General features: G+C 41.9%; 1 protein-coding gene across 1 annotated transcript; it reads right to left on the reverse strand.

Moving 5' to 3' along the window:
• Nucleotides 1-8,077: 8,077 nt before the first annotated feature.
• LOC104454481 lies at nt 8,078-8,879 on the reverse strand. The gene is made up of 2 exons (XM_010069332.3): nt 8,631-8,879; nt 8,078-8,498 (listed from the first exon to the last, which is right to left on the reverse strand). Exons 1-2 carry the CDS (start codon nt 8,853-8,855, stop codon nt 8,490-8,492), a joined length of 234 nt encoding a protein of 77 aa, XP_010067634.3. The 5' UTR covers nt 8,856-8,879; the 3' UTR covers nt 8,078-8,489.
• Nucleotides 8,880-10,795: the final 1,916 nt, after the last annotated feature.

Below are 10,795 nucleotides of genomic sequence, written 5' to 3' on the forward strand. Positions count from 1 at the left end.
GAGGCCGACAATACATAAGCTTCCAGGCAAACTCATCCTGTGCAAACTTTGAGAACCGGAAAAAAAAAAAAAAAAAAAAAAAAAAATTTGAGAACCGGGACCATCCCCATTTTCTTTTGGCAAATCAGCGCCTTCGCCTTCGACTTTATCTTTCTTGGTCAAAGGAAGGAAACAAACAACTTCAGGTTCAGGGGACAAGCAAAATTCAGGCTTGCGGATGGGTACTCAGAGAGACAATAGAAGCAAATATTCATAAATGGAATTAAAAAAGCTGCAAAATTTCGGTTGAGATTTCTGATTTAGTTGGTAAATTCCTAATGTCGTTGCTAAAAATATGCGGATGGGGCTGCAAAATTTCCGTGTTGGCGTTACATACACCATGCTAAGTGGCTATATTGAAAACCTTAAAATAACAAGTATCTCTTAAAAATTTACAAGAAAGAAATTGAAAAAAAAAAAGGAAGAGAATTGGGAATTTGGCTAATCTACAATCTTTAACTCTTTTTCTTTTTGAAATTTGGCGGATTTAATATTAAAACTTGCCTAATTAAAACAAATATCTCATAAACCCTTGCTTTAGATTTCTCATCGCTTGTTTGAAATTTTCAAAGCCCTCTTTTGGGCTTGAAACCTGGTTATGTTCAAGTTAGAGTGTAATGGTGGAGAGCACTCCTGCATCTTTCACAATGGAAGCGTATCTTTCTATACGTAGACATCATATTGTGCAACAAAGTTGCAAACCTCACAGCAGACTAATTTCCAAGTTGAACTTATTTTCTTGAAAATTGATTGAATAAAAATAATAGATTAAGCACCACATTTTTACTATAGAATCAAATCGAATCCAAGTCACACTTTTATTATCTTGACTTCATTTCGGTCTCAATTTGCCATGCTAGAGTGGGAGAGATCAAGCCACAAAAGTGATCCGTTAGGCTCAACACCTGAGCAAAGCCTCATACATAGAAGCACTTGAGAGTTATGACATGGTCCTCCTCGTGTCTCCATCCATTGTGGAAATGTTGCTCCAAATGATTCCAAGTTGGAAAAAGGGCCACTTGGGATCTGCCCTAAAAGTCAAGTAAATCGTCGCTAATACTTCAAGGCTAGACCTAGGTTACCCGGCATGTGGACTGGGATGTGGAACGAAAAAGGGATTGTGAAATTGTTACTTGTCAAAAATGTGGTACGATAAATGTGGACTTCTGTTGAGCATGTGATTAGGATAAGACCTAATTTTGTAGTTACAATATAGTTGATATAGGTCGTATAATGTGTTTCTAACATATTTGAGCCACTAAGTTTCATGTTCACACAAGAATTACTATTTATAATTCAATACAAAAATATTATCATGAAATTATAGTTTAGGTAAGTAATAACGATTAGTGTATTAAAATGTTCACAATACTCATTTTACTTTATGGGTATGTTCTCATCTCATAGGATGTCTTGTGCAACCGAGGTCTAAGTGCCTTGTGGGAGACGTATTCACGCATCTAACATATTTAATAATAGTAGAGAATCTAATCTATCGTTTTGGTTTTCAATCATAATAAAAAGAGAATTTACATGTTCCTTTCTTCTCATAGGATATCCTATGCATTCTGAATCTACATGCCGTGTAAAAAACGAATGCATGCATCTAGCATATCTAATAATAATAAAAAAATCTAATCTACGGCTTTGGTTTTCAATCACAATAAAAAAAATAGTTTACATGTTCCTTTCAGTCAAAGTTTATGAAAATGAAAGTCAATGAATAACTTACACGCCAAGTTCAGAAATTGTTGATCACTTTTTAAAGTTCATGAAAATGAAAGTCCACAAATAACTCCAAGTCAAAGTCAACATTTATGACTTTTCGAATGATTGTCACTTCCTTCATCTTTAGAGCTACTCCAATATTCTTTTTATTTTGGGATAAGTGCAATAAAAATCCTAAAACTTGTTGTGAAAATACAATTAAGTTTTATGCTTACAAAAGTACAATCAAGTTTAAGGGTGCATTTGGGAATGGCCATAGGAAGGAGCTTTGAGTGTCCAAAACCCATTTGGCCAAATATTGGGTGTCCGGTAATAATTTTGAAAGATCAAGCCACAAAAGTGATCTGTTAGGTTGAATACATGGGCAAAGCCCAATATATGGAAGCACTTGAGAGAGTTATGACAAGGTCCTCCTCTTGTGTCTCCATCCATTGTGGAAATGTTGCTCCAAATAATTCCGAGTTGGAAAATGGGCCACTTAGGATCTGCCCTAAAAGTCAAGTAAATTATCGCTAATACTTTAAGGCTAGACCTACGTCACCCGGCGTATGGACCAGTATGTGGAACGAAAAAGGGATTGTGGAACTGTTACTTGTCAAAAATGTGGTACGATAAGGGTGGACTTCTGTTGAGCATCTGATTAGGATAAGACTTAATTTTGTAGTTATAATATAGATAATATAGGTCGTATAATGTGTTTCTAACGTATTTGAGTCACTGAGTTTCATGTTCACACAAGAATTACTATTTTTAATTCAATACGAAAATATTATCATGAAATTATAGTTTAGGTAAGCAATAACGACTAGTGTATTAAAATGTTCACAATGCTCATTTTACTTTATGGGTATATATTCATCTCATAGGATGTCCCGTGCGCCCAAGGTCTAAGTGCCTTGTGGGAGACGAATTCACGCATCTAACGTATTTAATAATAGTATGGAATCAAATCTATCGTTTTGGTTTTCAATCATAATAAAAAGAGAGATTACATGTTCCTTTCTTCTCATAGGATATCCTATGCATTCTGAATGTACGTGCCAAGTAAAAAACGAATGCATGCATCTAGTATATCTAATAATAATAAAAAATCTAATCCCTTGCTTTGGTTTTCAATCACAATAAAAAAAGAGTTTACATGTTCCTTTCAATCGAACTTCATGAAAATGAAAGTCCACGTATAACTTATACGCCAAGTTCAGAAACTTTGATCACTTTTTAAAGTTCATGAAAATGAAAGTCCACAGATAACTCTAAGTCGAAGTCAACGTTTATGACTATTCGAATGATCATCACTTCCTTCATCTTTAGAGCTACTCCAATATTCTTTTTATTTTGGGATAAGTGCGATAAAAATTTGAAAACTTGTCATGATAATACAATTAAGTCTTATGCTTACAAAAGCACAATCAAGTTTAAGGGTGCATTTGGGAATGGCCATGGTTGAGTGTCCAAAGCCCAATTGGCCAAATATTGGGTATTTGGTAAAATTTTTGAAAGATCAAGCCACAAAAGTGATATGGTAGGCTAAACACCTAGGAAAAGCCCCAATATATAGAAGCACTTGATAGAGTTATGACATGGTCCTCCTCTTGTGTCTTCATCCATTGTGGAAATGTTGCTCCAAATGATTCCGAGTTGGAAAATGGGCCACTTGGGATCTGCCCTAAAAGTCAAGTAAATTATCTCTAATACTTCAAGGCTAGACCTAGGTTACCCGACGTATGGACTGGTATGTGGAACGAAAAAGGGATCGCGGAACTATTACTTGTCAAAAATGTGGTACGATAAGAGTGGACTTTTGTTGAGCATGTGACTAGGATAAGACTTAATTTTGTAGTTACAATATAGATAATATAGGTCGTATAATGTGTTTCTAACATATTTGAGTTACTAAATTTCATGTTCACACAATAATTACTATATTTAATGCAATACAAAAATATTATCATGAAATTACAGTTTAGGTAAGTAATAATGATTAGTGTATTGAAATATTCACAATGCTCATTTTACTTTATGGGTATGCTCTCATCTCATAAGATGTCCATGTGCACCCGAGGTCTAAGTGCCTTGTGGGAGACGAATTCATGCATCTAACATATTTAATAATTGTAGGGAATCTAATATATCGTTTTGGTTTTCAATCATAATAAAAAGAGAGATTACATGTTCCTTTCTTCTCATAGGATATCCTATGCATTATGAATCTCCATGTCGTGTAAAAAACGAATGCATGCATCTAGCATATTTAATAATAATGAAAAATCTAATCTATCGCTTTGATTTTCAATCGAAATAAAGAAAGAGTTTACAAGTTCCTTTCAGTCAAAGTTCATGAAAATGAAATATATAACTTATACGCAAAGTTCAGAAACTTTGATCACTTTTTAAAGTTCATGAAAATGAAAGTCCACAGATAACTCCAAGTTGAAGTCAATGTTTATGACTTTTCAAATGATCATCACTTCCTTCATCTTTAGAGCTACTCCAATATTCTTTTTATTTTGGGATAAGTGTGATAAAAATCTGAAAACTTGTCATGATAATACAATTAAGTCTTATGCTTACAAAAGTACAATCAAGTTTAAGGGTACATTTGGAAATGGCCATGGGAAGGAGCTTTGAGTGTCCAAAGCCTATTTGGCCAAATATTGGGTGCTTGGTTAAATTATTGAAACCCATCTTGAGGGAAAGTTTGCCTTTAAAAAGGTGAAAGCCCAAGGTAGATTCTAGGCTTCCTTGGGCTTTTAGCATTCTCGAAAGGCCCTCTCTAGGGTTTAGTATATAAATTTTGTTCCAAAACTATCCTCACTCAATTTTTATCTTTCTGTTTTTGGCCTCGTGATTCACTGTTCATCTTATTCTCCATTGAGTCGGTTGGCTTGGTTGCGTGTGGTTGCGATGGGTTGGCGACAGGCTAGAGAGAGGTTGATGTGGTCGCGGCTATCCTGGCGATCGTCACTTGCCAGTTGCACAACCTCTACGAGTTGCAGTGACCCCCCGCAAGTCGCATCGTTGTGACCCAAATCTAGTGTGTCACCTCTATGAAGGGCCGCTTAAGGTCAGGAGACCAAGCAGACGTTGCTGAGGTCGCACAACCTCCGACGACCCAGATTTGGGTCGGATGACCCCTTGCTAGTCGCGGCGACCCAAATCTAGATCTCACGGCCTCCGTGAAGGTCGCTTGAGGTCGCGTGACCAGTCGACCCTCGTTGAGGTTGCGTGACCCCAAGCGACCCTCGCCGATCGTCTCTTGGGGCCGCCTGAGGTCTTATAACCTTAGATGTCAACTGCCAACAACAAATTTCAATCACCGGCGACCCCTTGCCCTTGCTGGCCAACTTTTTTATTTTTCTTTTGACGAATTTTTTTTATTTACAAAGGTCATCTGTAAATGTAATCTTTCCAAATATTATCTTACTTAAAGGTACTTTACAATGGACTTTTCAGATTACAATTTAACAAATACAATTTACATTTTGGAAAACATTTTTAACTTAAAGTCATTTACATTTTCTCAAAAACTTTCTCCAAAAGTCCAACGACACATCCTAAAACTTATCAACTTTATGTAATCAAGTCCTTCAGTTAATTTCGGCCAATTTGGCTAATGAAAAATGTTGGCATGACTTCTTTTTGATATTTCCTATCTCATAAGTGGTGACGACATGATTAAAATATAAAACATAATGCTAAAATGATGTCAATCTGATTTTTAATACAAATTTCATTTATATTAAATTAAAAATAAGCTAAATTGAAATCCTAATTCTGCTAGCCGCCACGCGATGAACGTCGTCCCATCCTTGTTCCACGAAATCAAATCGTCCACCGACGGATCATTCATGAGCATGTAAGTCTTCATGAGAAACGGAAGCGACCTCTGGGAGAAGCCAACTACTGGCGAGTCCCCGGTCTGTTCCGCCGGCATCGGTCCCCATGGGTGCCTCTCAAATTCCAAAACCCAAGACACCTGGAGAGACTCCGAACCGGACGGTATCCATTCGAGTCAGCTCGTGGATGATGCTGTATTTTACGCTGAACCACAAAATCAATGCGCACGAAGCATCCTCCCGCCAATTTGATTAAGAAAAAGAAAAACCGAAAAAGAGAATAAAATAAACTATTCCTCCATCTAGTGATGTTCGTCCTATGCGAGAATTAATAAAACAAATCCTTTTCGTGTCCCTTGCCTTGAAGCAACATATAGGGCATTAAAATTGATAAAAGAGAATAGGACAAATGAAAATACAGGCTACCTAGGATAGTGGAACAAACGTCGTAGAAAAAGAGCATATAATGCAGTGAAGGTGCGATTAAAAGGGAGAATAAGTGCCACTAGAACAACATGGCCTGGAAAGAGCATATAATGCAGTGAAGATGCGATTAAAAGGGAGAACAAGTGCCACTAGAACAACATGGCCTAGAAAGGGCAATCGAAAGCCTTGATGTTCTATTTGATAGAACCAAGTCAAACGGTTGGGGCTTTGAGTGCAAGAAAATTTGGGTTGGGGATCAATATCTTGTGAGTATCCTCTCCATTTTCTGGCCGGTTTGGAAAAAGCAAAGAAAGCAAGCCTTTGAAGGAGAGGAGTCTCCAACCCCTGTAATTTTTCGTGACTGGTGCAAAGCTAATGATTTTAGCATAATGGAATTAGGAGCAGATGCAAATGCATTGGTGCTAATATATGCTTTCTCTCGTGATTAAGTTCTTTTTAATTTTGACCTCGTTTTGTACGTGGGTTTGCGCCCACCTAGCACCCTATAGTGAATTTCTCTCTATCAATGAGAACAAGCTTTCTTGCAATAGCCCCCAGAGAACCATACACACCATCCTCCTTATCTAGCAACATATCCTCAGCAAGAGGCACAAATTTAGAAGCTTCTGGCATCATCCGCCCTTGTAATCTGAACTGCTTCCGCTTAGTTGTGTCTCGAAATAGATTAGAAAAGGATAGAATTCTTTCAATCGTTGGATTAGATTTGAATTCAATAATGGGGGTGGGGTTCCTTTCTGACGGAAAACTGGTGCACGGACATTCATCTTAAACATTGCTTCCCCACTCTGTTTTTTTTTTTTCTCTCTCTACTGATCAGGATTCTCTGGTTTCTAACGTCTCGTGCGTCAACAACAGCACTTTACGCTGAATTCCCAACTCAATTTATATTTTAGGGGAGCTTGATGTGGTCTGCACATTCATCTCTCTCTTTATAGCCCGAGGTTAAAGGTATTGGAGAAGGACGGACTCATCTAGAATTTTGTTAAATGCAGAGCCTCCTCCTGGGATCTGAATTAGGCCGGAAACTCCCCAAGCAAGCCTCCTTCCACCCTAATTGGGCTGGGATTTCTTGCCCAACTCGACAACGATATGTTTTCCAGAGGAAGACTCGACACATCGGGTAGGCATGTGAAGAGGGGCTTCTTCTTTTTTTCTAGTGTTTCCCATGGAATTTTTGTGCAGCCAGCAGTTTACAACGACTAAAAAGAAAGACAAACATGGGAAATTTCCCAAACGGAACCGTGTTTCCCAGTGGCGATATGTTTAGAACTGCTTCAGACCATCTCTTTAGTTGCAGAGGCAAATGTGCTAAAAAATCCACCATGTTCAGGTAAACGTAAGCAGTTTAAGAAGGTGAATGCAGGTAAAGCTAAATTTGATAAAGCAACCAGAATTTTATCTTTATGTAAGGTTAAATTCAGATTCTATATAGTCACTGAAAATACATAAGCTTCCATGCAAAACTCATCCTGTCCAAACATTAAAAACCGGAACTATCCCCATTTTCAATAGGAAAATCAGCGCCCTTCACCTGCGACTTCAGCTTCCGAAGGAATATAAAAAAAAAACCAAATTCAGCTTTAGGGAACCAGCTTTCTATGGTCTAGTCATTTAAAAAGCTATTAAGCTTTCCGTTTGTTAGTGGATTTTTGACTCAGTTGATAGATATTTAATATCGTCAGTAGAAAGAGTATGATCGACAACTCAAATGTCAAGTAATCCTTTCAAAAATTATCGCCGCTATAAGAAATTTCTTGACTTTCAATTGAATTTTGTCTGGGTCGTAAGTAAACTACCAACGCTAGAATAAATTACTATTTCAAATTAATGTTGGTAAATGTATTATAGTATTAGTATATTACAAAAGATACTTGTATAATTACAAAGGATCTAGTAATGTTGTGATAATGTCGATAATTTTCAAGAAGTTGGTAATTTATAATTTTGTCAGAATGTTAGTAAACTACTCGTAGTGATGGTAGTTGATAGACTGCAGTTGTAAAACTTGAGAAAACTTAGTAAAGGACTAAATCAATTAGGAGATTGGTCAATTCATAGTGGTATAAAAAACCACTTACAGCCATTCCCCATTTACTTGAAAGACTAATATGCCAGACAGTATTCCACTTACAACCACTCCCCATTTACTTAACTAAAAGCCAGACCAGCGGCAGAACCTGCACTGTAGCAGAATGCCACATTGCAAATGAAGCTGCTAATTTAAAAACCAAAGACATTTGACAAACTCACAGTCATCAGGAAATCCAAGGTCCTTGCCTTGCTTATAATAATTGTTGGTTGGATAATCAACCTTGCGCTCCAATACCAGTTGACAAAAAGGTAAGCATTTACTGGTGACACACTCATCCAAATGCCGTCCCCCTAACCGTAAGGTCTCGCTCTTATCATGGCCTTTACATACAGAGGACGGACTAAAATTTAAGAATACTGCAATCACCGAGACAGAAATGCTGAGCACAGGCATTCAATCATTCCCAATACAGCTGTACACCTCTCTAGCCAATAGAAACGACTATATTACACGGATAAATGAACAAAGTAGGAAATTCACGAACTCACAGCAAAGGCGACAATAGCGGAGGAAAGGGCGAGGAACCCGTACTTTGCCATCCCCTCGGAGATCCCGACGAAGGTGTTAGCAATCCCAAACATGATCCTCCACAACAAGGCGCACACCAACACAGCCGCAGCCCCCACGAGGACCAAGTAATTGCTCCTCAAGAACGACTCCACTTGCAGTCCAATGGCCTCCCGGTATTTGCTAAACGTAGAAAGAACCGACATTGTCGGCTTCTCGAGAACCTTCTTCGCGAAACCCCATTCCCCGAGCTTTGGAACGAGAAATGCCTAACTCCATAGCAGTTCAATCTCGACGGACCGAGTCCTGCCGGCGAGAAGCTCTTTGACGAAGCCTGGCCTGTCCTAGGAGGGAGCACCTCGGACGCGGCGAGATTACCGAACGCTCTAGATTGGCACGAATTTCGCGCGGTGCCGGCGGCCGAGCTCGACGGATAGGAGAGAGGAAACGGGCGGAGGAGAGAAGAAGGAGGGGGCGAGGAGCCGGCGGCGGCGGCGGGATCGACGGCCGCGCCGGTGAAGTGGGAGGAGGAATGCGCGCCAGCGGGGGACGATTTCGGTAGGTGGAGCTGGTAGTGGTGGCGATGCAATCTCAGAACGCCTTGGAGCAATCGTGACGAGGGCTTTGACATCGTAGTACGCGATTTGTACGAAATCGCAGCTCGAACGCCGCTACTTCGATGCAGAGTTGAAGGACGCGACTTGGTCGCCGGAGACTTGCGGGATCGGAGGAAAGGAAAGGAGGGTAGTTGACGCGAGGGAAGAGCTCCTCTCGGAGGGAAGCCGGAGCGCGATCGATAGCTTGTGATGTTGGACGGTGCGGTCGGCGGCGAGGGAAGACGACGGGGCGTTTAGGGTGCGTTTGGATGGGCTTTCTAAATGCCCATCCAAGCCCCAAAGCTCTTTCACCCTAAAATAGGGTGTTTGGCAAAGATTCCCAAGGCGCTTTCAAGTGAAAGTCTCCCCTTGGGAATGCTGAAGCTTCCATTTAATGAAAAATATTGTTCCCTATTTTACCCTCAAAACTTTCTTGAAAATCCACCGTTGCCCCCGCATTTATTTAATTTTTAAATGAAAAGGAGCAGCCCCTTCGCCGGACCGGCGAAGGGCGACGGCCGGCGAGCCGATCTGCGCGCGGCGGCCGTCAGCCGAGGTCGCCCGAGGTCGGGCGACCTCCCGCAAGGGTCGCGCGACCCAGCCCGAGGGCCGCCGGAGGTCGCCCGACCTCGGGCGACCCTCGGCGAGGGTCGCGCGACCTAGCCGAGGGCCGCCGGAGGTCGCCCGACCTCGGGCGACCGTGGTCGCTCGACCCGGGGCCGCGAGACCCAAGCGGAGGTCGGGCGACCTCCGGCGGCCCTCCTCGGCGGGTCGCGCGACCCTCGCCGAGGGTCGCCCGAGGGTCGCGCGACGGCGAGGGGCCGCCGCGGCCGCGAGACCTGGCGGCGGTCGCCCGGGTCTCGCGGCCCCCGGGTCGAGCGACCTGGTCGCCCGAGGTCGGGCGACCTCCGCGACCCCGGTCGCCCGAGGGTCGGGCGACCTCCGGCGGCCCTCGGCTGGGTCGCGCGACCCTCGTTGAGGGTCGCCCGAGGTCGGGCGACCTCCGGCGGCCCGGCTGGGTCGCGCGACCCTCGCCGGAGGTCGCCCGACCTCGGGCGACCTCGGCCCGACGGCCGCCGCCGGCCGTCGCCCTTCGCCGATCCGGCGAAGGGTTTAGCCGACCTTTCAAAAAAAAAAAAAGAAAAGAAAAATAATACCCACAAAGCCCCTTGCGAAAGTTATTTTTACCAAACACACATCCAACTCAAAGTCCATTTGCAAATTTTTTTACCAAACACAACCGCATTTTCCCAAAATAGCTTTGGGCTTTCAAAGATTTGCATTGGACTCAAAGCCCATTGCAAATGCTTTGAACCAAACGCGAGGCTTTCCCAAGGGGCTTTGAGCCCCAAAGCCCTTGGGAAAATTTTGTGTGTTTGGCAATGGTTTTCGAATGCCCATTTGTGAAATGCGGGCATTTTAAAGGCTGAAAGCTGAATGCCGGGTAGGATCGGCATTGGGCATTTCAAGATGCAAGTTTACTTGTCCATCATCATTATTGTTCATCTTCTTCTCCGTTCGTCTTCGTCTTCCCCGCCGCCTAAAAGTTT

The sequence above is a fragment of the Eucalyptus grandis genome, chromosome 7, assembly GCF_016545825.1.
Source record: "Eucalyptus grandis isolate ANBG69807.140 chromosome 7, ASM1654582v1, whole genome shotgun sequence".
In the NCBI taxonomy this organism is placed as follows: Eukaryota; Viridiplantae; Streptophyta; class Magnoliopsida; order Myrtales; family Myrtaceae; genus Eucalyptus; species Eucalyptus grandis.

Bases quoted from the DNA above. Each gene is read 5' to 3' on its own strand.
- LOC104454481 (XM_010069332.3), bottom strand. From the start codon at position 8,855: ATGTCGGTTCTTTCTACGTTTAGCAAATACCGGGAGGCCATTGGACTG.